The following is a 27,267-nucleotide window of genomic DNA, read 5'->3' on the forward strand; positions in this document are numbered from 1 at the left end:
GATAAGGTAACATCGACAAGAGTGAGATGTGCAGAGCTAGAGAGAGAATACTGCAGGCAGTGCAAACAGCAAGACACAAAACTGAGAAAGGACAAGTTTGGCACATTCAAGAGACAAAAAGGAAGAAGCCAGTGTGGCTAAAGTACGATGAAAAGGTCAAGGTAGGAGGTGGCACTGGGGAGGCAAGCAGAGGTCAGACAATGTTGGGCTCAGAGACCATGGTAAAGGTCTTTGGGTTTTAAAAAGTCATCATAATTTTTTAATCCCTTATATTGCTTTAAGTGCTCATCTATGCAAACACTTACTGATCTGTCATACATCTTCTCTTCTAATTGCACCAAACAGTAGCAAATAGTAAAGAGACTACTTGGGTAATTCACATCACTTAGTATAACTCTGTGGCTCAAGAGAAAACATGTAAAACAAGACTACCAATTGTGTTCTGGAAACCGGCACAAGCATATGATTACCAATGTATTACCTAGTATTACCTAGTCCTGACCAATGTATTACCTAGTCTTCACCAATTTAAGGTGTAGACTTCCCAGACAGTAACTAGTAGCTCTGTTTTACTATATTAAGGTCATTTTCAATAAAGCAACTCCGTAAGAATATAGTGCAGATCATTCTCATAATTTAAACCTAAAATCCCTTCTTTTAAATGTAATTCTAGTTGACTGATATTTTTCTCCATTCCATTAGTTAAAACTTAATATCTAACTGCTAACCATAAAACTTATGAGCACAAAACATTCTACACGTTTCTATATAGTTTGACTCATAAAACAACAAAAATTTCTCACATATTATGCTATATTTAGTTTTTTCAAAGAGACAAAAAATATTTTAAAAACTCTACTGACATAAACATCACGCCCTTAGAACAACTTGTGTTGTTGTTCGGTCGCTCAGTTTTGTCCGACTCTTTGCAATCCCATGGACTACAGCACACCAGGTTTCCCTGTCCTTCACTATCTCCTGGAGTTCGCTCAAACTCAAAACAACTTGTTAACCAGTCAAAAGTTATCAAGCTAAAATTCTCTTTTAATATCCCAACCTGATCCCAATGACTCTCTCTCTGGGTACTGAGTACTCTTGCCCAACCAGGCTACTTGCCTGCCTCACACTGCCCCCCCACCAAGCTCAGCTTTGATACACATTCCCCACCAGGAGAAATTCAACCCATTCTTCAAGGTCCAGGACAAACACTCTCCTCTCCGCGTCTGGACTCTAGTCCTCTTCCCTGAGTGGAACTGATTTCTCACCCATATGCTCCTGAAGCAATTCCGTAACTCAGAAGCTGACCTATCCAATTCTGCCTGGTACACAATATATAAATCTATGTCTTTTTTTGTTTTTTTCTTAACTTTTGGCTGCATTAGGTCTTATTGCTCTGCAAGGGCTTTCTCCAGTTGCGGCGAGCACGGTCTACTCTACATTGCAGTCCGAGGGCTTCTCATCACAGTGTCTTCTCCTGCGGTGGAGCACAGGCTCTAGGGCGCTCGGGCTTCGGTATTTGAGTCACACAGTTCACACAGTCTTAATTGCTCCGAGGCACGTGGAATCTTCCCAGACCAGGGATCAAACCCATGTCTCCTGCATTCGCAGGTAGATTCTTACCGCTGTGCCACCAAGGAACCCTGTAAGTCTATGTCTTGGACACTGAGAAACTGTCATCAGACTACTCCTCTCAGCATACCCTCGAGTACATATAAAGCCATTTGCAATTATAGCTGGTACTCAGTTGAAAATCACATCCATTTTAGCACAATTTGGTACAGTATAATACAAGTCATTAGGAAATGCAAGATCACGAATCAAGCACTATGAAGACAATTAAGTCAGAGAGTTCTTTTCCTTCTTCCAAATTCGAGCCTAATTCTTCAGTAAATGGTTTCTGAACAATGACACAATCCTCTATTTAAACAAAACTTTTCCACTCTTATTACCAACACAAGAATTGCTCAACAATTCCTGAAGCTCTAAAGTTTGTGAGTGACATGCATTATCAAGAATTTATGGCTCTAAACCCAGAGCGCAAAGAACAGAAAGAGCTACACAAAGTCATACTGATCAAAGGCGCCAAAATATACTTTCTTTTAGTAGTCCCTCCATAACCTCCTCACATTAAAAAAAAACCTGAACATCAGTCATCTTTCAAAATATCTGAGGGTGCTTGGTGTAAACGTCCAAATATTTGAATTAATGGAGATGATCTAAAACATATTTAGCTGTGGAAGTTTATTTACAATGTGAAAGTAATTAATTCTTAATCATGCAGATCACACTAACAGATTATTTCAAAACTCACTGTACAGCTAAAACTATCAAAACAAGAGTTTGGGAAGGCACATACAACTGAACTTTCTGCTGTTTGTCATGGCACTGCCCTGAAACCCATCCACAAGAGGCACTTCTTCCTCCTTCATTTGTTCCCAAAGGCCCAATAGGCTAAACATTATATAGCTCACCCCATTTTCTAATTTCAGCTTGCATTTAAGATAACGCTTTTGTTTCGTTTACAGCTCACATGCTGCTGACACAGCTGCCCCTTCTTTGTAATAAACACAGGGCTTCTATATTTAAAAATACAGTGAAACTTTGTTATAACATCCCCTCCCCAGGCTCCGGCCAATTTTCTCTCTTCCGAGCTCCACCACCACGCCAGGATTTTCTAGCCGTGGCGCTCAAAACGTTATAGACCCTTTGGAGAAGTCACATTTCTTCTTGAAAGACATCTCATCCCAGTGGTCATTTTTCTTTTCCAGAGCGCGTGCGCGCGCGTGTGTGCGTGTTGGGCCGGATGCCCTCTCTCTTCCCGAGCCAAAGCGCTCAGGTCTGCGGCTCCCGAGTCTGGGGAGCTTTCTGTGATCGGCGGCCGGCGTCCCACAGGTCTAGCCGGGATGCCCTCGGCGCGGGGGTCGGGCGACCCGGGGGGACCCGCGGCCGAGCGAGCGGCAGCGGCGCGGTCGCCGGGGGTCCCCGGCCCGCACCCCGCCAGGGGGCTGCTTTGTGTCGGGGGTCCGGGGTGCGGGCAGGGTGTTTCTAGTGAAGAACCCGGGCGCGCTGACTCTGGGCTCCGAGCCGGGCGCGGGCGAACACGCCCCGCGTCGCTCCGGACCGTCCGAGGCGAGGGTGTGGGCCTGCGGGGGGCGCTGGGGGCCGATAAGGCGAGGCTGGGGTTAATCATCACCTCCCGAGCTTTGGGGAGGGGACGGCCCGGGCCCGCAGCGGCGGGAGGACGGCCCCGGGAGAAGTGAAACTCCGTGCCCCGCGCCCCAGCCCCGCCGGCCTCCCGCGCGAGCAGCCGCAGCTTGAGCGCAGCCGCTCCTCCCGCCCGCCCGACTCCGCACTCGAGGCAGCCCAGGTCTAACCACGCTGCTCTAAGGCTCGTTTTCCACAAAAATCACCTGGCATTGGGGGTCGCGGGGTCAGGAAAAAAAAAAAAAAAGACCCAGAGCCACTGGAAAATAAAACAAGTCAGTTTTGCCTGTCTGTTTCTAAAAAGTGCTACCACGTTCCCATACCGGGAGTCGAACCCGGGCCGCCTGGGTGAAAACCAGGAATCCTAACCGCTAGACCATATGGGAAGTGCTGCAAAGAGCTCCGCGGTGACTCACCTGACAAGAGTGAACGCCGCCGCCGCCGCCCCAGCTCCACCGCCCGCCGCTGCCGCCGCCTCAGGGCCGCCCCAGCAGCCGCCGCCGCTGCCTGCACCCCAGCTCCCCACGCGCTCTCGAGCCCGGGAGCGCGCCCAGTAGGAGCGCGCGGGCGTCCCAACTACGGGGCGGGGTCGCTCCGCCGCCTGAGGAAAAGTTCTGAGGCCAAGCCCGGCGACTCTCGGCCCCGAAACCAGCTGTTTCACCTTTCTTTCTTTTTTTTTTTTTTTAAAAACTCCGCCAACGGCCCGCGCCCCAGCCTACGGGTCCGGGCTGCTCCGCCGGTGAGAGTGCGTGCGAACTAGTTGGCAAAGTTGAGGGCGGCGACGTCTCTGGGAACAGCTGTTTGCGTTCGGGGCGGAGGCGGCGCGCGAGCCTCGGGCCACGAGCCAGCGAGCCTAGAAGGAGGGTGGAGGTTCTGGATCTCGGGAGGGGACAAGAAAGAGAGAAGGCGAGCTGACGCGGGGACACGAGACTCGAGCGTGCCCTCAAGTCCCGTCGCGCTCTCGCCCCTTGTCGGCGCCCTCCGCCGGCTTATAACGACCCCACCTCTCGGGGAGCCGGAGGCCCGCCCCTCGAGGGGGGCGCGGGGGAGGAGAGCGCGAACGCGGATTGGGTCGCTGGGGCACCCGTAGATGGGAGCGCCGGAACGCGGGCCCCGGAGACGGTGGGAGGCGTCCGCGCGCCGAGGCTCCGGTGGGCCTCGTGGTGAGCTGGGGCCCAGTTCTCCCCGCGCGGAGAACGCGGGCCTCGGCCGGGTTCGGGGGCGGCCCGCGGAGCGCCTGGTCCAGTCATGTGAGTCGGGTCTCTCAGGCTCTCAAACAACGAGGTCTTGTTTCTCCGGGCGGCCCTTCGCCCGCCGGGGCTCTCCCTCCGCCACCGCCCCTCTCCCCTCCGTCCGCCCTCGGCCAGGGGCGTGACCACGGAAGCGCCCTTAACTCGCTCGGGGCCGGCCACGGACCGGCGGGGCCGGTTCTCCCCGTCCCGGGGTGGGGACGCGCGGGCTCCGGGAGGGAGGCTGGCGGCCCCTGCAGGTAGGACGGCCGCCGTGGAGCGACGGAGGGCTGCTGCCGCCTCCACCGCCGGGAGCCGCGGGCATCCTCGTTCTGGTGGCGCTTGAACCGTGGGGTGTTTTGAAACCGTAGGGTTGGACTGCAGCCACCGCTGCCGCCTCCGCCTGCTAGAAGCGGCCAGCCCTGGTTAGCTTATGACTTTAATTTTTGGTCTTGCCAGCTGAGAGAGCCATTGGCTTTTCCAAACTCTCTTGTCTTGAGGCTCAAGAACAAACTATTAACTGGTAGTCTCTGAGGAGCCACAGTCTCCCACCATAGGCGTCTTATGTTTAGTTTTTTGAGTGGAAATAACTTGATTTAACGTGAACTTTATGAGTTTCAAGTCTCCATTACGGTAACCTCACTCCAAAAATGCCAGAAAGGAATGGATGATCTTCTCCAACCTGTTCCTTGTTTCTTTACACTGGTGACAATAACAAATGATACATTTTTTAAAAGCTATTTTGTTAAAGGGAGTTTTAAATCCGGTGCAGAATTTTTTACTCTAGTGACAACAGAATTTCAGTTGGTTGCTTTCAATCAGCTAAATAATAAAGCAGGATGCTGTGTGTAACAAGATTCTGAAGCTTGCATTTCGAACTCTAAGAAGACGTAAATCATGCAAAAATTACCTTTTTAGATTCTAAATACACTTGTTTTTTCTTTTCCAGGGCAGACTACTGGAAGTCACAACCAAAGAAATTCTGTGATTACTGCAAGTGTTGGATCGCAGACAATAGGCCTGTATGATGATTCCTCTATTAGAGAGTCTCCTAATACTGTATTCATGCGAGATGTTCCTTTTTTATCTCAACTGAGAGCTTACAAAGTACTTTCATATGCGTTGCTGTTGATTTTTCACAACATCGAACAATTTCTGTTGTGTTTTTTATTCCTTGTAGGAAAGCTACAGCCTTCTTCTTTATCATCAGCCCAAATTTGATTATGTACTAAGCCAAACTATTTCTCTCTGGCCCTTCAGTCACATTCAGGAAATGGACATTGAGTGGGTAATCACATTCATGTTTATGAAACACCTAGGTTATGAAGGTGCTGTTTGTAATATTGTTGTATACAAAGAAAAGTAAAAGCAGAAAGTCCTTAACGTGTGAAAAGAAACAACATTATTGTAGTTTTCCTTGTATATTTCTGTTCTAAATGTAGTTAAATATATTTGATGTAGAGCTTTATATTTCTAAATGCTTAAATTTGAAAGACATCATTATCTTTGTCATGGAATATGAAAATAGCAAACTTTAAGCACGTTGTTAGTTGGTATCTTTTAGTCCATATTCACCTCTTAAGACATAAAACGAAAGACACCATTGATTTTTTTTCACCCCATCTCATGCATGTCTTTGTACTGTGTACGTAGTAGATAACTGATAGGATATTTTTTAGACGTATATTCGTATCCTTATTACTTGGTAGAGGTGGATGGGTAAAAGAATAGTAGCACCATCTGTAACCATGTTATGTTTCTTTGGTAGACATTTTTTTTTTTTTTTTACATTTATTTATTATTATCGGCAAAGAGTTTGATGATACTTTTCAGTTTTGTCTTTTTTTGTTTATTTCTTTTTGAATAGTTGCTAAAGTTCTTGACTTTCTTGCTTGATTTTGCCCATCCTTACCAAAAAAAAAGTCACAAGTTTTAAAAGCTACACAAATCACCGATAGCCTCTCTTCCTTGGAAGTATGCAAGCAATTCAGTGAAGTTTTTGAGTTATCTAGAGAAAATAATTCTTTCTAGGATAGTCTTTCTTCATTTCCTTGAATGGCTAATACACATTGATTTAACCTTTAACTAGAAACAATTTATTTTTGATTGGGCCTTTAATATTCTCTGTATAGTAAAACCAACTTTAGGAAACCAAGATATGAAAAATAGAGGATGAATATTTGCTTTACGAAGTCACACTTTAAAGAGGAATTCACAGCAGTACTTTAGAGTAACTCAGCAAGTGCATTAGGTAAGAATTTATTGACAGAACTTTGCAAACTTAACCAGAAATTTCTTATTTCATACAACACATTTGTAATTTAGGGAGCATTCTGGCTTTTAAATAGGTAATAATATTCACTCACCAGCTCAGTCCCCATCCATGCAGTTATCATCATTCCTCATAGGTTACCCCTCTTTTCATTTTCTTGTCTGTGCTTCCATATCTGTATCTAAATGTTTCTGTAGATTCCAATGTGCATAGGAGGTAGCATGCTGTTTATACTGTCTTGCACCACAGTTTTATTTTTTTTAATTGGACAGCATTTCCTGATGCTCTTTTATCATCAGTGTATAAGGAGTTCCTTTGTTCTCTATTACAGCAGCCTAATTTTAGATTGCCCTGCATAGGAGTTTTACATTTTGTACCATTAACACTTTGTATAATAGTATTTGTTTACAATTTAGAAGGCATTTTTTAATGCTTACTTTTCTCTCAATTTGGAGAAGCTAAGAATCACTGTTTATTTTTTTTAAGCATAATGTGGCAAATAGAGCAGTACAAATTCTAGACTCATTGGTTGTGACATTTTATGTTGACGGGTGTTTTTTTTATTTGATTTCTTTTTGGCTTTGCTGGGTCTTTGTTGCTGCACTCCGACTTTCTCCCGTTGCCATGCGTGGACTCCTCATTGTGGTGTCTTCTCTTGTTACAGAGCACAGGGTCAGTGGTTGTGGTGCGCTGACTTAGTTGCTCCTCAGTGTGTGGGATCTTCCCAAACCCGCATCTCCTGCATTGGCAGGCAGACTTTTCACCACTGAGACACCAAGGAAGCCCCAGGAGGTGTTTCTTGAAGTGTGAGGTTTTTTTTTTTCCCCCAACTCCTCTTTTGGCTTCATGTCTTGCTTGAGTCCTTATTACAGTCATATTCACTAGATTAATCATCAAGGGTACCTTGTATATTTCTTTATTAATATGGTCATCATAGTTTATTTTAAGCACCAAAGGACAGCTTGTCAGAGGGCATAATAATAAATAATGTGGTTTGGTTCCTTAGCATCATTTGATTAAAAGGGCCAGTTTGCATGAACATTAATTTTATCTTTTCTGCCAATTGTACTTCAATTTTGTTATGTTCCATTTCCCTATTTACTGTTACTTTGCTGTGAACATTATGATGTGTAGTTTTCCTTTGTCTTTTGTCTTTTTCTTAACCTTCAAGAGCATTGAATTTCATGAAAGAGGAAAGAATCATAAAGAAAATGTGGCGAAGAGGATCAGTGAGGTATTCTAGTTTGTTTCTTTCTTTGTCAGTTTTTCTCTGTAAATATCAGCCCTTTATCTAGCATTCACCTTTATATGTGTCTTAAGTAGATTAAACAGAAAAGCCTGGATAAGGCGAAGGAGGAAGAAAGGGCATCAAAGGAGTTTGCAGCAATGGAGGCAGCTGCCCTGAAAGCATACCAGGAGGATTTGAAGAGGCTCGGCCTAGAGTCAGGTAAAGAGCAGCCAGCGTGTTTCAAAAGGAGCACCTCAGGTGCTGAGTGAGCTCTTACTGCCTGCATAGAGGAGTGCACGCTCGGTGTACTCTCAGTGCTGTGCCTGTGTATCTCAGCCCTGTTTAGACTCTGGGACTTCTGCTCGTCCGCGTTTCATTTTGCTTTTGATCTTCAGCTTTCAGTACCTCCATTCACAACAACTGTATTATACTAGGGGTTACCTAGCCCTTGCTCTGTCTTATTAGGCCAGGAGTTCATTTCAGAGACACTTGAGTTTTTTCTGGATCCTAATTTTTTGGCTAAATGGATCTATTCATTTAAAAAATAGGCCTTGCCTTATAACCCCAGTTTGCTCTATCCATACCATCAAAACTATGAATCATGTTTATTTATGTAGTTAAATTATAGTGAATTAACCTTTTGTGGACAGATAATTGACTTTATTACTAGAAAGTAGAGTTTTTTTTACTTTTTAATTTTTTTATTGACTCTTAGACACATTATGTAAATTTAAGGTTTACAGTACGTTAGTGTGATAGATTTATTGTAACGTGATTGTATTATAGCAGTATTTATCATATTACATAATTGTATATCATTGTCTATATTCAAACTGTGCATTAGATTTCTGGCTTGTTTACTACTTACTGCAAATCTGTATCCTTAAACAGCGTCAGTCTTATCCCTCTACCCCCCATCCCCTGTTAACTACCCCTATTTGCTCTGTTTTTTACAAGTTTGACTTTTCTAGATTCCACATTTAAGTGATAACCATACGGTACTTGTCTTTCTGTATCTGGCTTATTTAACTTAGCATGATGTGTCCAGGGTTTGTCCATGTTGTTGCAAATGGCACGGTCCTTTCTGGTGGCTGAATTGTATATATGTGTATGTGTATATATGTGTGTATTAAAATGCCATATTTTATGTAATTAGTCTCTTCCTGATTAACATTTAGGATTCGTAGAGTTTTTCGCTGTTAGAAAAAATATTTCCGTGAGCGCCCTTACGCAGGCACGTTTTCACAATTTATATCTGTAGGCTCAATTTCTAGAAGTGAGATTGCAGATTTGCAGTGCAAATGTTTTATAAATTGATTGATGAAATCAGACTGTCTCCACAAGTGTTGGGCTGATTTACACTTTTCCTAGAAATAAAATTATTTTATTAACTGATGTTGGAAATAACTATTCCTTTGGAAAAAAGCAAAGCCGTAAAAACTACCTATTTTTTACACCCATGTAAATACCTGATGGATAAGACTGACTAACAATGGGTTTGGTTATTCTTTTCAGTGTTGATCTAATGCAAAAACAATTTTATGTATTTGCATTTCCTTGGTTATTAGTGAAGATAATGTTAATTCTCTGAGTTACCTTTGACTTTTTGCCCACTTTTGAGTTAGAAAGTTACATTTGTAAGGGATCTTTGTTAGGAGCATTAACCCTCTGTCATATTTGTTATAAAGATTTATCGTTTGTCTGCCTCATATATATATTTTGGGATGTTCTCCTTGATAGTCTTATATTCTTGCATGTTTCATTTTCCAAATAGGCTTTGTAGTAATGTGTCAGGTTCCCAAAGGAATCTTGTCAGGCTTTTGATTGGAATAAAATTATTAAACCAGAAAGGAAAACTTTACATAAGCTACTTTACCCTTCCTTCACCTTTCTCTAGAGATCTCCGAGCCAAGTGTGTCACCAGTAACCAGCACTGTCCCACCCGCCTCTGCATCAAATCAGCAGAAAGAAAAGAAGAAAAAGAAAAAAGACCCTTCAAAGGGCAGATGGGTAGAAGGCATAACCTCTGAGGGTCACCATTACTATTATGATCTTATCACAGGAGGTACGTCATTTAGGCATAAAGACAGTAGAAAATGATAACTGACAGTTTATTTTGTGTTAGAACTTCTAGTTATTATCGGAACACTTAAACAGTGAAAGTCTGTAACTACATTTTTCCACAGTGGTAAAAAAAAAACAACTATGTGCCATTTAAAAAATGTACCCTTTTCATAGTGATTCAAGGTGATCATTAAAAGACTTGATAGTGAGTTCCTTATCAACTATAAATATAAATAAATATGTAGCTTTATATTTTCTTGCTAAAACTTTGTAAATATTTTAACTTTTAGGGGTGTATGAATCACATGGAGAAAGTAGAGAACAAGAAATAAAAAGGGTGGGTGGTACATATATTCAAGGAATGGGTAGAAGAAAAGTTAAGAATGGTTGGGAAGGTAGGAGATGAGACTGGAGAGTTAATGAGGGAAAAAAACCTTGGGCTACCAATATTGTGGGAATTAATAAGATCTGAAGAGTCACAGTCAGTCTTTGACCACACAGAAACAGTAATAATCTCTTGAGAGTTTTCACTGAGCTGTTAGTGAAGTGCATGTTGTAGTTAGCAGTGAACCATAAATAATTATATGCTAAATATTGTCTTAACTTTACATAGTAATTACTCATTAATTACATTTTTCCCCCTTCTGCAGCCTATTCCTTGCTGCCTTTGTTCACCATCCTACTTTATGTACTGTTTCTCTTAGCAATGCTTGTTTTTAATTCCTGCATATTTCATTTTATTTCTGTCTTGAGTCATTCGTTCCATCTTTCACCCTCCCCTGCCCCAAGATGTCAAAAGGCCTTCTCATGCCTTCAAAAGTTATCAAACCTGAATTCCAAGAAGGCTTTAAGGGGAGCCCTCTCTGGCTCTAATGCTTCTTGTGGAAGCACCAGTAACTTCTTCTCCTTCATTTCGTCCGCTCCTTCTTGGGTACGTAGCATTCACCTGTATTCTACACGATACTACTAGGGTGTATATTGTTTCTTTTATTTTTGAATTATGTGTTAAACTACAGACACATAGTATTTCATTCATGTTGAATATATTGTAAATATTTGCCAAATTAAATTATTTTGGAAAGATTTTACAAATACAGTATATTTTGCTTTAAGCATCTCAGTGGGAGAAACCTGAAGGATTTCAAGGGAACTTAAAAAAGGTAACTGAAGCACATTAATAGTATTTTCTTTATTCTTTAAAGTGATTGGCTTTTGGGAATTTTGTTGGGTTTAGTTAATTGGATTTACTTGCAGATAAGCCTCCCAATCCCCCCAGGCACTTTGTTCCTTTGTTTCTATAATCCTTTCGTTAAAAGGGTAGATGGAGGTGGAAAAGTGTTGTCTACCCTCAAAGTCCATGCAGGGCGAATGTTATTAGTTGATTTGCAGTCAGTTGCCATTTACATTGGAGAAGGAAATGGCAACCCACTCCAGTGTTCTTGCCTGGAGAATCCCAGGGACGGGAGAGCCTGGTGGGCTGCTGTCTATGGGGTCGCACAGAGTCGGACACGACTGAAGCGACTTAGCAGCAGCCATTTACATATTCCAGTCAGTCTGCAAAGAACTGTCCAGGTGTTCAGAAGTGTGATATTCCATTCATGAAAGGTGGCTTATGACTAACACAAACCAGGTTCCTGGCCGTGATCAGTACCAACTCCCAGGTTTCCATAGGAAAGGAAAGGTTGGCTGACTGTCTTAGTTATCTAATATATAATCACATCTTCAGTTTATGTTGGGTTTTTTCCCCTCCCATTAGGCAACAGGGAAGACTGTGTGGATAGAAGGGTTAAGTGAAGATGGCTATACCTATTATTATAATACTGAAACAGGGGGTAAGTAGTACCTTTGATGATCTTTTAAACTATCTAAAATTGTACCTGACACTGCTCATTAGCCTGCTGGTGAATTGTCTGAACTTGAGAATTTTAGTATGCTGCTGCTGCTGCTAAGTCACTTCAGTCGTGTCTGACTCTGTGTGACCCTATGGACAGCAGCCCAGCAGGCTCCTCTGTCCCTGGGATTCTCCAGGCAAGCACACTGAAGTGGATTGCCATTTCCTTCTCCAGTGTATTATTTTTTATAATTTAAAAGCATTAATACAATGGAAAAGCAGAGAGGTTTCTGTAATACACTGAGCTGTACATTGTTATTCTCAAGTGACACTGCATTCACAAATTTTACTTCAAAACTCATTTTTACTTTCTCCACTGTGATTGGTTTTATCATGATTATTTTAGAAATATAATCTTTGCTTTGGAAGATCACTCATTCAACTTGCCTTCTCCTTTTTTAAAAAGCAGAACTGAAGCTACTTTAGCAGTGGCTAAGGCTGTCTAGTTTTCACTTTAATAATTTTCAGTTACATAAATGTTTAGAAAATGTGTAATTATTGTTACCTAATTATTATCTAAGTTTTTCAAATTAAGATTTTATCTAATTTCATAAAACTAGTCTTTGCAATAATTATAGTTGATTTCTTCTGCAGTTAAATTTACCAAAATAGCTATAGTATTGGTGTAACTCTGAGATGGTTTTTGTTGTTGTTTTTTGATTCCTGCTATCCAAAGATTGCTACATAGCATTAAGTCTTTTAGAAGGAAAAGACCGTTTTCATCTCCCTTAGGTAGATACCCAGTCTGCCCAATGATGACAGTGGTTCTGTCTCAGTAAACCTGATATACTAAATCTTTATAGATATAAAATAATTTATAACTCCGGGGTTAGATCTGAGTGAGCTCAGTGCACAGCGTCTTCCGTTACCAGCTCTGTGACTGTGGGCAAGTCACCGAGCCTGTAGTTGCTCTTAAGTAGTGTCGATCATGTACTCTGTGAGGTCATGATGGTCCTGTGTCTGTAAGGGTCCCCAAACAGTGCCTAGTACATATTAGATGCTTCACAAATTTTTCATGAAAACTCTTTTGTTACTTATGTGAAATAGAGGCAAGGAAAAGTATTGTTTTTCACTAGTGCTAGAAAGTTTCCTGCAGTTAATAAGGGACTGTACATATTGATTTGCCCCCAACAATTTCAGTTTATGTCTGGACCAGTGTGATTATTAATAGAGCCCCTTTTACTCTTAAAACTTTCCCAGTTGAACAATAAATTTTAGAATCAGTTTTATTAAACTAAAGAGAATAACTGCAAGATAATTAGAGCTGCTCATTTTACTAAAAACCCAACAAACCACTGGGTGGCAGTATAGTTCAACTGAGGTGTTTTTTTTCTCCTTACTATAAAATGACAAATTTTATGTATTCAGATCTTTGCCATATTATTTCACTTTGTGAAGATCCCAGGGAAATTTTGTGATAAATAAATTTCAGAAAATCTCCTGTGTGTCCATTACCATGTTTCCTGAAATTGGTGGTGGTTAAATTTTGAGTCTTCAGAATGTATTACCCAGTTTTTCAGTCTCTTTCCATTGGGGCTGTAGTTGATACATCTAGTGAACCCAGATTGCTTGAATTTAATTTCTGAAAGCTAATAGCAAGATCTTTGAGAATGCTTATCTTCTTGATCAAGTGATGGTGTGAAACAGATACTGTGTTGTCACTCAATAATGTCTTGTGATAGGAAACATTATATTGGAAATCACTTTTAAATAGCATTGGTAACTAAATAACATGACTGTTAAAATGTGTTGATTAGAATCCAGATGGGAAAAACCTGATGATTTCATTCCACACTCCGGTGATCTGCCTTCTAGTAAAGTCAATGAAAAGTCACTGGGCACCCTAGAAGAGTCCAAATCATCAGATTCACATAGTGAGTCTGATGGCGAACAGGAAGCAGGAAAGGAGAAAAAAAAAGAAGAGATCCCAACAGAAACACAAAAGCTAATAATAAAGTTTAAGGTAGGTTCTTAATTCTTTACAACAGTTTGTTAGTTGATAAAAAGATCTATAGACTCTTCAGTTTTCTGGTAGAAGGTGGAAATAAAACCGAGATATGCATGCCTTTTGGCAGTGGATAAATGATAGCAGCAAGATAGTAAATTGCTTTTTAGACCTCCTAAGTTTGAGATGCCTCTGTAACATCCAGAGAGCTGTCTGAACATGCACAGATGAATGTCTAAGGCTCGAAATGTTAACTTGAATATCCTCAAAATACTAGTAGTAATTTAAGTCTTAGAAGGGATGAAGTAACCTAGAAAAATTACCTCGGGAAACATTAGACATGCAAGTGTAAGTGGGAGAGAAGCCCACAGGGCAGAATGGGGAGAGAGCGGTTAGAAAGGTCTGCAGAGGAGGAGAGTCCAGTGTCCCAGCAGCCCGTGGGGTAGAGCCTGTGCATGCCAAGCTGCCTCAGTCGTTTCCAACTCTCTGTGACCCTGTGGACTGCAGCCCACTAGGCTCCTCTGTCCATGGGATTCTCCAGGGAAGGATACTCGAGTGGCTCAATAGTTCAGTTTCGGTAACCCAGGGACGGGACCTGCAGCTCCTGCAGTGCAGGTGGATTCTGTACCACTGAGCCCCTGGGGAAGCCCTGGGGTAGAGAGCATCAAGGGCTGACTTGGTCTAGGAAGAAAGATACCCTTTGAATTGTGCAGACAGGAAGTCCTTGATAGCCTTTTAATGGTTGGACCAGAGTTTCAGGAGGTAAAACTCAAATTACAAGAGGATGAAAAGTGGTTCACAGTGTGTATGTGGTTGGGATATGAAATGAAAAGTAGAAATTAAATGATAGGATGGTGGCTACATACTGACTTTTAAGTGTGAGAGAGTTGTAGTGGTGATGTTTTCCTGAGGAGGAACTCCAAAAGAATACCAACAAAGGTAAGTGGTGAATAGGTTACTCATTCTCTGTAGGAAGGTAAGGCTTTAATTTTCTGTAAGGTTTGCCTGTAGATGAGTTGCTGTCAGGGAAAAAGTCATGCCTTTTAGCCTCAGCTTACTCATGTGTAAAGAAATCAAGATTGTTTGCTGAGAGGAACTTTGGGGAGCTTGACAACGTTAACAGACTCAAATAATCCCTGAGCCAAGGTGGGAGAGAAAATGAACCAAGTAAGAGGATTGACAGCTGGTGGTGCTGAGTGCCCAGCCGTGGTGGGAAAGTAAAACCAACATTTTAATAGTGTTAATAGTATTGCTGGACTTCCCCGATGGCTCAGCACATAAAGAATCCACCTGCCAAGGCAGGAGATGCAAGAGACTCGAGTTTGATCCCTGGGTTGGGAAGATCCCTTGGAGGAAGGCATGGCTACCCACTCCAGTACTCCTTCCTGGCAAATCCCATGGACAGAGGAGCCTGGCAGGCTACAGTCCCTGGGGTCTCAGAGTCAGACACCACTGAGCATGCTCACACACAATAGATTTGCTAGTCCTCCTGCTTTTGTGACCTTTCTAGGAGCAATCAGGAGCCTGGATGCCAAAAGGGACAAGATACGTAACATTGATCCACAGTTGAGTACTGGCCTGAGAGGTGAAAGAATATCCAGGATGCTGGAGAGAGGGTGCTTGCAGCCTTCCCTAGGGTCTTGCCTTTGCCTGCAACTTCTCTACACACTCCATAAATCTTGGTGGAATTTAGGGTGAAGAAGGTATCCAGTTTGTAGAGGAGTAGCAGCAACGCTTTTTGTGTTTATAGTTCTATAGTGTTTATAGTTCAGTGTTTATAGTTCAGTTTAGGTAACCCAGCATCCAGTTTGAGACAGATATGATTAACTTGAAGCAAACAAAATATTTCAAAGTATAGATAAACAAAAAAGGACAAACTATAATCTGGCCACTTGCCAGAGAAATCAGTAAATACCTTGGTGTTACTGGTCTGTAGTATTTTTGTATTCAGATTGGAACATTGCTTTAAGCAAAATATGGAGTCATACTGTAATAAGGTTTTATTATCACTTTGCAATTTAATCTGTCACAGAGAACATCATTAAGTCTTCATCTACTGAAATAATGGATGAATAGTATTCTGTGATATGAATATACAGTGATTAATTCAGCCCTGTGGAGCTGAATATTTATTTTGAATAATCACTAAAGGGACCAGGAGAAGAAATAACTGGGGGCATATTACTCCACAGTGTTAAAGTCTGCTGAAATTGGATCTCATAAACTCTGAAGGTTCATCAGTTTGAGTGTTGTGTGGCTCTTCTTTTGGTAACACTTGACAGACCAATGGTTGGATAGACCTGGGTTGGAGATATTTAGATCTTTTACAGTAGACAGGCATAGGGACAAAGATATTTAAGGGTGCTAGCAAAGGAATGTCTGTGAAGTGATTCTCTGTGGGCGGGGGCCTGATGATGAAGAATATGAAGTTATGAAGTCTAGATGAGACCAGCCAACTCAGAGCACAGGAAATTACAGTAGCAGAGATGGCGGCGAGGTTGAACAGGAAGTACTGCAGAAGTGAGGGGGCCAGAGAGCCAGCAGAGTAACACTGTTGGGCTTTTAAGATTTCACAAATTATTGCTGAATTTTAAAATCAAATGTAGGAAGATCATGAATCAAACGTATTTTTGAAGGAAATGTTATTTAGCAAAAAAAAAAAAGATTTCCAAAAAAGATTTCACAAGTGGGGCATTTCTGAGTGATGACCTAATTCAAATTAACAGGAACATAAATGTGAGGATTTAATATTTGAATACTACCTGTGCACCAGGTGCTACATGTGAGGAAAATACCTTACTAGGTTACTAAAATATAGTGAAGGCCAGAGTCAGTGGTTTTGTGCATCACAAAACTGAGGGTCGGGAATTTTTAAGCACTAGGATGACCACAAGAGTTTGAACAGAGAGAACGTGGTGCCCGAGTTGCCAGTGTCCCCACTTCTGTGGAGTAGTCAGAGGTCATTAGACCACTGCAGAAGAACGGAGGACAGTTACATAGAAGGTGGCATGGGTCTCAGAGGAGGCGTTTATTGCAAAGTAAAAAGTTTCATGTCCTCGGAAAAAATGTTTTATTTTCAAAATGACATGGTCTGGAAGCAGTCATGATTGCTAGAGAAGGCTGATGCTGTGTCCTGGTTCTGTGAGCGCAGCAGCATAAGAGAATGCATTAACATCCATTCAAAGCATTGCAAACAGAACAGTCCCAGGACTGGCACCCATGGTAGCACAGTTTGCAGAGAGGCTAAACTGAGCCACAGGGCTTTGTTATCCCAGTTGAAGGGGTGCCGTAAAAGCACCAGTTCTCCCCAGGGGCTCTGCAGAAGCTGCTTCTCCTTCAGGGGTGTGTCTTTTGCTAATTTCATGTCATTACCAGTTGTATAGGCCAGTAAATTTCTGGCAGTGTCCTCAGTGTGCAGATGGATTTCAGTTAACTCTAATTGGCTGAGTGTTAGTCATTCAGTCCTGTCCGACTCTTTGCAACCCCACGGACTGTAGCCAACCAGCCTCTTCTGACCGTGGAATTCTCCAGGCAAGAGTACTGGAGTGAGTAGCCATTCCCTTCTCCAGGGGATCTTCCCAACCCAGGGATCAAACCCGAGTCTCCTGCATTGCCAGCAGATTCTTTACCATCTGAGCCACCAGGAGTTCTTTACGTAGGTAATGGGTATAGAAGGGTCCAGTGACATGTCATTAAATTCGGAAGGGGCACAGTTAAAGGGAGGTCACTGTTGGACATGTGAAGAAGGAGAGAAAGCAGTAAAGTGGAGAAGAGAGGATGAATAAGGCCTGTGTATGTCTCTAAGTGTTGAACAGGTAGAGGGGTCATTATATTTCTTAACAGCCTTGGCCATGGTATGTTAGCATTTTAGATATAATGAAAAACCTAATCAAGCATTAAAGAAGTCCTTTCATGTACATTTGTTGTGTTATGTGCAAATTTGAACTATTGAGTTAATGTATTATTATTTATAGATCAGTAGCAAGACTATATTAAAGAAATTTTTGGTCCTGGCAGTTTTCTTTGAGGTTTGTTACTAGTATTTCTTGACTTTGACATTCCAGGAAAAAAATAAAAATACTAATAAAAGAACTGAACCAGAAACACAGAAAGAAAAAAATACCCAAGGGAAGAATTCATCAGGTCCAAGTGAAGAAAAACCCAAAGAAAAAAATACCCAAGGGAAGAATTCATCAGGTCCAAATGAAGAAAAACCCAAAGCTCATAAAAAACCAAACCCATATGGAGAATGGCAGGAAATTAAACCAGAAGTTGAGTCCCAGTAAGTACCTGAAACTTAATCCAGCAGTTATAACTTAATCCTGTCCTATATTATTACAAGTATTTTATGTCCCAGTACTTCCGTAAATTGTAGTACTTAATTTCAGGAATACAGTGCTCATTAAAAAGTGTAGCTCGTTTCTTTTATTTCTAGAGTGGTTTTATTTTCTCTAATTAAATATTTTAAAATGTAAGCTGTTTATTTTTTTAAAGTAAAACTAAGCATTGCTTTCATTCTTACAGAGACATGACATTTCTATTGATCATACTAACATGCCATGTACATGAGTATTTTCACACTTACCATGGTTATTCTATCAGATAAGCAAATTTCTACATATCTAGTACATGCCTCATGGAATCTATCTAAAGGCAAGAAAACAGCCCTTGTTTTGTTACTGTATTGAAAATGGCTGTGACACTTCACCCAAGGTTTTAAGTTTTTATTCATAAAGCATAGCGATTTTATCAACTAAACAAGGTCCTGGTAGAAATGTTACTTGGTTTACATGATTAGCTTATGTGTTCATATCACTTATTATCTTTGGATCATTTACACAATGAAAGGAAAATTCACCCACACTTTCACACACTGGTGTTTCTTAAATGCTTAAAAAATATCTTTGGGTAGGAAAAAAGTATCTATATGAATTAAACAGTTTTTCTGCAAAACACTAGTGCTGTGGATACTTTCATAGTGAAGTTATTCACTGTTAAACTATACTTTGATGGAAAAGTCATACTTTTTCACAAGGTGGAGGAATGCGAGTTTGGGGCAGCTTTATATACGGCGCTGATAAGGAGGGATTCCTTAGTGAAAGCATACAGAATGTACCTGTCTTCAGTAAAGATTCAGGTTTTATTTATGTTATTTAATGAAATATTACCAAATATGTATTCAATGCTGCATAGTGCCAGGGACCAAAGTATATTGACTGTGTGTGTTGAAGTTGCAGAAATAATAGACTGCATTAAGTGATTTACAATAGGAGAATGGTCTTCTATACCAATATCACCTATACTTTAAAGCTAAGATGTCTTAAAATTTGAGTATTTTGTTTTCCCTGTGATAAGTTTACTGAAAAACCATTCTTCTTAACATCAGCCAGTTTAACAGGTGATGGATTGTGTCTGACTTCCTAAGTAGATTTACTGGTGAGGTTGAAACTTTTTTTCTTATGCCTGTATTTAGTAGTGTTTTGTATTTCCTCTTCTGTGAATTGTCTGTTTATATGCTTTGCAAATTTTTCTGTTAAAGTATTAATCTTTCCTTACTTGCATAAGATTTCTATGTAGTACAGAAACTAACCATTTATTAGTAGAAGAATTTGTAGTTTGACTTTTAATTGTGCTTATAATGGTTTTAGATGTGTCAGATTTTGTTATGTTTAACTAGTCTGATTTCTTTTCCTTTGTGATCTGCTTTATTGCTATTACCTATTTTCATCTAAAAGTCAAGTTTATACTTATATTTCTTCCTGATTTGTGTGGCCTTTTTTGTGTAATTATTTAATCCATCTTTAATAATTTTGATACATTGTATGAGATAAAATCCTACAATAATTTTTTATCTTCCCTGGCAAACCAATTCTGCCAGTACCATTCTTCCCCCGCCTTTTTTTTTTCCACTCTTCCCCATTTTTAAGTGGCCTTTTTTTAATCTTTGTTTAACTCTTAAATTTACCAATTTGCTTCTGACTACCTATTGTTCCATTAATCCATCTGACTTTGTGATAGTACCATAAGGATTTAATTACTGTGATCTAATATATCTTTTTATATGATACATTCTGATATCTCATGGTTTTTCCCTATATTTTTTCTCCAAATTTTATTAAGTAGTCTCTTCCTATTTTTTCCAAGTTAGCCATTTGCAAGCGTTCAACAAGTATAGAATTTATATAAATATTACAAATAAATTATGGCAACAATATTTTCAGTATTTCATATTTTCATCAAAAAATATCGTTCACTTTTACTCTTTTTACTCATGGTGTTTTGTAGGATTTTCTATCCAGCTTCTGTCTGTAAGTCTCATGTTTGCAGCCCCAGGACTAAAATCAGTGACTGGCTCATAATAGGTGTGAGCTCAGTCACTCAGTCATGTCTGACTCTTTGTGACTCTATGGACTGTAGCCCACCAGGCTCCTCTGGCCGTGGGATTTTTCTAGTGGTTCAGGGCACCAAACGCAGGGGCATCTGGCAGCCTTGGATTCAGGGGCTGTGTCACCGCTTTAGCTCTGGTCACTAGGATCCAACAGCTGTGTGGTCCTCAGCAGACACTGCAGGGCTTCCCCAGGGGCTTTTGGGGTCTTCAGGAGCACCTCCAGGTTCAGCAGCCGGAGGCCGGGACAGGCGGTGGTGGTGGCTGGCTCTGGTGGGGTACGACGACTCGGCTGCAGGGCCAGCTGAGATCCCTGTGGGTGTAGAGGGCGGGCAGGCAGCAAGGGCCAGGGTCAGTTGCAGGTTCACCGGCAGCTTCAGGGACCCTGGCTGTTGGGGTGCTTTCTCATGGCTCCACAATCTCCCCCTGAGTATACACACTGCGGTGGAGGATGGTGTCAAGGGTCAGGCTCGGGGCATGCCGGTATGCAGCCACAGGGGCTGGTTCCTGAGGAGCAGGGTTGTGCAGGCCAGTGACAGAGAAGACCGGGCCTGATTCAGGCCCACAGGCCAGCGGCCGCAGAGACCCGAGCTGTTGGCATCGTCTCCCGTGTGCATTACTCCCCTCTGGGCAGTGGAGGCTGCTGATAGGTGGCAGGGCAGCAGCGTGCAAGCACACCGCTGGAGGAGCTCGCCTGAAGCGTGCCAGCGGCAGTGGTGTCAGCCGTGGGAGGGCCGTCCAGGCTGCCATCTTGCACAGCACCCTGAGCTGACTGCAGCGGCGAGGGGAGAGGGACGGAGGCAGCTGGCATCCGCGAGCACGAATAGCTGTGCACCATGGTACCTGCTGGTATCTGTGGGGCATCCGCAGCAGCTGTGGTTCTTTCTGCGGCGGCACAGGCGGCTTTGTTTGTCCGTAGAGCCCATCACTGTGAACTGCAGTCACTGCCACCCCTTGGCTGCTCTCTGTAGCCCCGCATTTTTTTCCCTTTTCCTGTCCATCTCTGTAGGTCTCGGCTTCGCTGCTGTGGGTGGGCTGAAACCTAAGCAGGTCTTTGGTAACGTGGCCCAAAAGACTGCACCAGCTGGTCTTACCCCTCTCGTCTTTTCTTGGTGAGGGGAACTCTTTCCAGCTGGGAGGTTTCCTCTTGTCTCTGAGCAGTGTCCTTCTGGATGATGCAAGCAAAGGGAAGTTATCTTTCTTCTCTTCTTTTGCAGTTATTCTCAACCATGAGAATAATTTCATCCCATTATGTTGCTTAAGTTTCCTAAATGGACTCAAGCAGTTTTTCTTCATGGATAGCTAATAGTTGATCATTTTGTGGGGATGGAGACTGGAGTCTCCACTGAAGGTTTTCTGAATGTTTTTCCTTATTAAATCAGCTCTTATTTTTAATTGTCTATTGAATTACATATCCATTTATTAATGGATTTTTCTGCTGCTTCATTTCTACCTCTGTAACTTTCTTCCTCTGACTCCTCTTAAGTTTCTTTGTGTTTGTTCTTCGTATGAACACTTAAGACTGCTGACAGTGGGTGAGTAAGGGGTCTGTTCTCAGTTCTTACTAAAACTGACTAAAGCTATATTGTGTCTTAGTATACTTTTGTCCATATATCACATAAACTTTGAGAGACGCTTTCTTGATTTCATTGTTTTTAGAACAGTTTAATATCATGTGTTTGCTTACTTTTTTGACTTGGTGGTTTTCCAAAAGGACTTATTTTTCAAATTCTTATGTCGGTTGGTTTGTTTTTTCTACCTTTATTACATTGTGTTCAGATACTGTAACCTTTACAGTGTTTGCATTTTTAATTTGGAAATGACTATGGTTTTCAGGAAGTGTTTATATAATTATTTTTGAAGTTATTTGAAAGGAAGGTATATTCTCTGTAATGTATTTTATTTATAGTCTCTTACCTTTCTTTCAAACGTCTTTTCCTCTGATTATGTCACAAGGGTTTATTCCCTACTTCATTGCCACTTCTGTCAGCTTCCACTTAGGAATTTCCTAGGACCATGATTTCAGAAATGGACTCATTCTCTATTTTATCTCTACCGTGATCCCGGTTAGGAAATAATACTATGGCTTGATCACTTTATCAAAATACAACACAAAACACCAAGATTGTGAAATAAGTGAGTCTGTCATAGACTTTCTTGGATAGAGATTCATTTGTTCAGCCATCAAACCATTCATTACTTAAATCTTTCTCTGCTTGGCTAATGGAATATTTTAGTTTCACCTGGAAGCAGAGGGGTCTAGGGGAAAGAATATAGGTTTTAGATCAACACAGGCCTAGGTTTTTTGTTTGTTTTTTAAATATTTATTTATTTGGCTGTGCCAGGTCTTCATTGTGGCATGCAGGATCTTTACTTGTGGCATGCAGACCAATGAAGTATGTGAATTCTTAGTTGCAGCACTTGGGGTCTAGTTCCCCAACCAAGGATTGAGCCTGGGCTCCCTGCATTGGGAGCACAGTCTTAGCCACTGGACTGCCAGGGAAGTCCCTGGCCTGGGTTTTAATCCAGGTAATATTACAGCCATAATGGCTTGGTTGACCAAGTTATTTAACTTCTCTCTAAACCTCAGCTTCCGCCTCTGTAAAATTATAAAAAGCCAAGAATGAATACCCCATCAACTTCAGGGGCTGCTAGCCTTCTTGGGAAGCACCATTGTTGGCAATCTAAGGGAAAGTAGGAAAAGCCAATAAAAGTTGCATTTGTCATATATGTTTAATACAGTAAAGAAAAGTTTGGAAGGCATCTGTATTCAGAACAAATCAGATTTAAGACCTGTTCCAGTAAGCACACCTGTTTCCTGCATCCCCTTGTCAGATTTTGAGGAATTGTTATATAATGTCAGGATCTACTGAGATAGCTGCTTCCTCACGTTTGTATTATATAGAATAGTTTTTAGTTTTGTTTTTTCTAGTTTTGACCTATGCATTACAGATTTAAAATTTTCTTTGTTCTTATATTCTTTGTATTTACATACTTTCTTTTATGTTGTTTATTGCAGTTCTAGCAAGCTTCCTATTTCAGTTTTTAAAATTATTACAGTGCTTAGAGACCTCTTCTAAGCCTGTGTGTTTATCCACGTGTATATAGACTGGACCGTGAAAAGCTCTCAATACTGTCACTGTGGACCTCTCCGCACAGTCTATGTGAGAGGGAAGCAAACTGGTTACTTTTAAGATAATTGTATGGAAGAGCATATATTAAATTTAAATTCTAAGCAAACACATAAAAATCACGTCTCTGCAGTTATCAAGAGCCGTAGTTGATGAGAAATCACTGTGAAGGTCTCCAGCTTTTGTCTCTGCTTTCCTCTGACTTGCCTGCCTTTCTCAGGCAGGATCTCCCCACTTGATAGCAAAGCTTTCGACTTATACCAGCAAAGATTCCAGCGATAAAGAAGTGCTGCTTTACCAGTTCCAGAAGCGGCCCTGTTTAGCTTTCATCAGATACCCAGTTCCCATTCCTGAACTAACCACTGTGAATTCTGACTGGATGTGAATTGAATTAAGCTCAAAACTCAGAGAGGAAGAAAGAGGTTGTTTCCAAAAGAGGAAAAAAAGGAAAATTTAAGGCGTTCTAGTTCTAAAAAAGACACTCGAAAAGCCAAAAGAGCATTTCCACTCCAGGTGCCTTGTCATAGTCTGCTTTATGGTACACATTCAGTGTACATTCAGCTCCTGTTAGAACAGCTGCTACTTGAGGAACTTGCCTAACCGTCCAGTGGTTAGCCTCCGTGCTTCCAATGCTGGGGATGCTGGTTCAATTCCTGGTCAAGGAACAAAGGATCCCAAATGCCATGTGGTGTGGCCAAAAAGAAAAAGAATAACTACTACTCTAGATCTACCATAACCTTTCAGACTTCTCCTGGCCCTTGGGAAAGGTTTTCCTCTGTTTCCAAAGATCAAGATGAATGACTACATTACACGGGTTCTTCAGAGATTGGGGGGTGTGATCTTTACTAATCTTCACTCTTCTTAGATGAGGGGTTCTCAACTCTTGATATCTGAGACTTCTGACATTTAAATCATCCATTTACCTTTTTATTCCTTTTTCTCTCTTGTCATCACTCTTCCTTTCATGCTGACCAGGTAGTCTTTTGGTTTCAAGTGAAAAACTTGAGTTACCTTAAATTTTAAGAAGAGGTTAATGGAACTTCCTTGGCAGTTCAGTTGTTAAAGACTCCAGAATTCCACTGCAGGGAGCATGGTTTCAATCCCTGGTTGGAGAACTAAGATCCTCACAAGAAAAAAAGAAAGGAAGAAGGTTATTAGTCCAAAAATTCCCAGAAAGGTTCTCCCTAAAAACCGCAGGGGAGGCAGGAATTGGGCTGGGCCTCACAGATAACTGGAACCAGGCCTGAAACATTGGCAGGATTCTCCATCTCCCATCCTGCTTTTCTTTGCAGACCTTATTCTCTTTATCTCTACAGAACTCCTTTCTCTAAGTAGGAGAATGTATGATTCCCAACAAGTTTTATATGCTTAGCTACTACGGGGTAAACATAATGGTTTTCCTAGTCCATGTTCAAAAAGCTCATGGATGGGACAAATGGCTGTGGTGTGACTTAATGCTCTTTCACAGACCAGTTGACTATGTCGAGGGTAGAGACTATGGTAGACTCATTAATAGGGTACTGATCTCTGGACTAATCATCTGATTATTTATAACAGCCAAGTAGATAGTCCTACTACATCAGGACATTGAGACTCCATGGTTTTCATTGTGTGCTGTGAAAGCCTTCATAATCCTTCTCAGTCCATGGCAAAATCCCTTTTCATAGACACTTCTCATTTATATATATTCTCATATATAAGTACAAGCATTTCCTTCAATGATATACCCAATGGGAACAAAACAATAGAAAGGATTTTTCCTTGTGTGTCCACCTATACGGATGCTCAGTATCTTAAGTAATATTATAAAATCAGTATTTTAAAATAATCACCTTCTCCAAAATGACCAGCTTCTAATTTCCAGTATTATCATTAGAAAGATGACCTTGAGGTTTTGGTGAACTCATATATTATGTAAAAGTTTATTTTACACTGTCAAATAGTGGTTTTATGTTTTTCTTTCTGTTCCAGTGAGGAGGTAGATTTGGAACTTCCAAACACTGAAAATGAATATGTATCAACTTCAGAGGCTGATGCTGCTGGGGAACCTCAACTGGTTTTTAAAGAAAAAACAGTCACTTCTCTTGGAGTCGTGGCAGACGGAGTGGCCCCAGTCTTCAAAAAGAGAAGAATTGAAAATGGAAAGTCTAGAAATTTAAGGCAACGAGGTGATGATCAGTAATTATAAGAAAGCTTTTAATGTGTGCTTTTTGGACATAATGGAGACTGTACATCTTTAAAAGCTCCTCTGTGTTTGTTTTACATTATTTAAGTGATAAAAATTTAGACTTACTCTGAATGTATTTTATGTGAATTTAAAATAAATCTTTTTTCATGTGAAATTGATTTTTGTTCCTAAAATGGAAGCCAACCACATTGCATTGTAATACAGTGTATTATCTTCAGTGTCTAAAAACTGGTAACTATGTCATAATATAAGATGCTATGTATCTGTTATTTAAAACGTTTGTCCCATTCTTCCTCTTATGAACATATTTGTACTGCACTGAAAATGAATTACCTTTGCACACCGATATTATCCAAAAAATAAGAGTTATACCACATAAGAGAAGATTCATAGCCCATGATGATTCAATTCTGAGGATCCTGTCAGAAAGGCTGATGTAGAAAGTATATGCATATCTTCCTTATGTTTTCAACTTAAGGTCAAGGACCAAGAACCAGGACTGTAGCTCAGGTAGTGGTTAATAGGGAATGAAAATCGGACCAAAGGAAGATAGGTGTATCTGCCTGGTTCAGCGCAAAGTGACAACCTTTGCTCGGCATTTTCACCTTGAGCCAGGCACTGTGCTAGGAACTGGGGGTGTAATGGTAAACAAGATACGTCTCTGTTCTTCACAACTTCTCACTCAAACGGAATCGTTTTCCCTAGTCATGCATTCTCTGCACCAGCCTTATATGTCCTGGAAAATATTTTTTAGGGTTTATTTAAAACTCTGTAGATGAAGTCTTGAACAAAAACAGTAAGGTCTCTGACTTCAGTGAAAAGTTTTGGTGTTTCTTTAGGCAGATTGGAAATTTCCCATTTCCTGGTTAAATTTCTTAAAAAGTGGAACTTTCTTATTTAATCCATTTGAAGTAGGTACCTTCCCTTTATTATTCCAAATTCTTAAGATTATATTTTTTTATAAGTTGTACAGTAGTTAACATTTGGCAGTAAATATTTGTCTTTTTAAGGTTACTAGTGTACATGTAAGAAAATTATAGCTTATTAAAAACTTATGAAAGTCAAATAGTTTTTATTTTTTCTTCTAATACTGATCAGTGTCAACTTAGTGTTGCTGAGAGAGTATTTGGAGACTTGTATTTGTTTAGTGTACTTATTTGAGTATTTCACGAATGTATTGCATTATGGAGAAGTACATTCTGGAAGCCCATTTGTCATCTAGCTAATAAGCAGTGTGTTTTGGTGCTAGGCTTTCCTCAATTGGAAAAGATAATAAGACCATAAATGGAATACTGCTATGTTTTACCCATATATTTAGCTTATATAAGATATGCAAATTTAAAGACATTTTCACAACCACACCTTATTCTGTGAAGTGTTTCTCTTTGATGCATTCATTATCTCCTTTACCTTTATTAAGATGACAGTATTCCCAAGTTTAAAGGTCAGTTTGCCTTAGACTGGTTTTAAGGATTGCTCAGGAAAGACTTGACAAACATGACAATTTTAGTAAATCAAACTGTGAAAAATAATACTTTTCTATTTGCCTTGAAAGAATAAGTAGAAAATACACCGGCCTTAACTTCCTGAATTTTTGCAGAAGTTAAATACTTGATACCTTTTCTAACATTACCTTTCTCTTATATTATTTTGCATATACTTTTCTATATATATGCATATGCAAAAGTTCAGTAATGTCCAACCCTGTGACCCCATGGACAGTAGCCCAC

At 40.9% G+C, this 27,267-nt stretch overlaps 2 protein-coding genes and 1 non-coding gene across 6 annotated transcripts in view; 1 reads left to right on the forward strand and 2 right to left on the reverse strand.

Annotated features, from left to right (window-relative positions):
* The window catches only part of ELF1 (E74 like ETS transcription factor 1), a 116,386-nt gene extending 112,190 nt beyond the window's left edge, over positions 1-4,196 (reverse strand). Inside the window, 1 exon segment of the mRNA XM_070471167.1 lies at positions 3,621-4,196. The gene's annotated coding sequence lies outside the window, so the exon portion shown is untranslated.
* Positions 3,519-3,590, reverse strand: TRNAE-UUC (transfer RNA glutamic acid (anticodon UUC)). The gene has a single exon. It is a non-coding gene; the product is annotated as a tRNA-Glu (tRNA).
* Positions 4,197-4,295: 99 nt separating the features above from the next.
* WBP4 (WW domain binding protein 4) lies at positions 4,296-25,691 on the forward strand. Of its 4 annotated transcripts, none has more exons than XM_020879766.2 (10): positions 4,296-4,454; positions 5,383-5,455; positions 7,877-7,939; positions 8,029-8,152; positions 9,831-9,998; positions 11,111-11,157; positions 11,754-11,829; positions 13,646-13,851; positions 17,898-18,115; positions 25,321-25,691. In XM_020879766.2, coding segments are annotated over exons 1-10 (1,188 nt in total). In that variant the 5' UTR covers positions 4,296-4,452; the 3' UTR covers positions 25,532-25,691. The 4 variants fall into 4 exon arrangements, with proteins under 4 accessions (XP_020735425.1, XP_070327269.1, XP_070327270.1 ...); XM_070471168.1 differs by lacking the exon at positions 4,296-4,454 and adding an exon at positions 5,614-6,684; XM_070471169.1 differs by lacking the exon at positions 4,296-4,454 and adding an exon at positions 6,566-6,684.
* The last annotated feature ends 1,576 nt before the right edge of the window (positions 25,692-27,267 follow it).

Source organism: Odocoileus virginianus, chromosome 8 (assembly GCF_023699985.2).
Source record: "Odocoileus virginianus isolate 20LAN1187 ecotype Illinois chromosome 8, Ovbor_1.2, whole genome shotgun sequence".
NCBI lineage: Eukaryota > Metazoa > Chordata > Mammalia > Artiodactyla > Cervidae > Odocoileus > Odocoileus virginianus.

Coding starts and splice junctions, on each gene's coding strand:
- WBP4 (XM_020879766.2), top strand. Junction 7,940..8,028: donor TGGCGAAGAGGATCAGTGAG/GTATTCTAGTTT, acceptor TGTCTTAAGTAG/ATTAAACAGAAAAGCCTGGA. Junction 13,852..17,897: donor AGCTAATAATAAAGTTTAAG/GTAGGTTCTTAA, acceptor TTGACATTCCAG/GAAAAAAATAAAAATACTAA.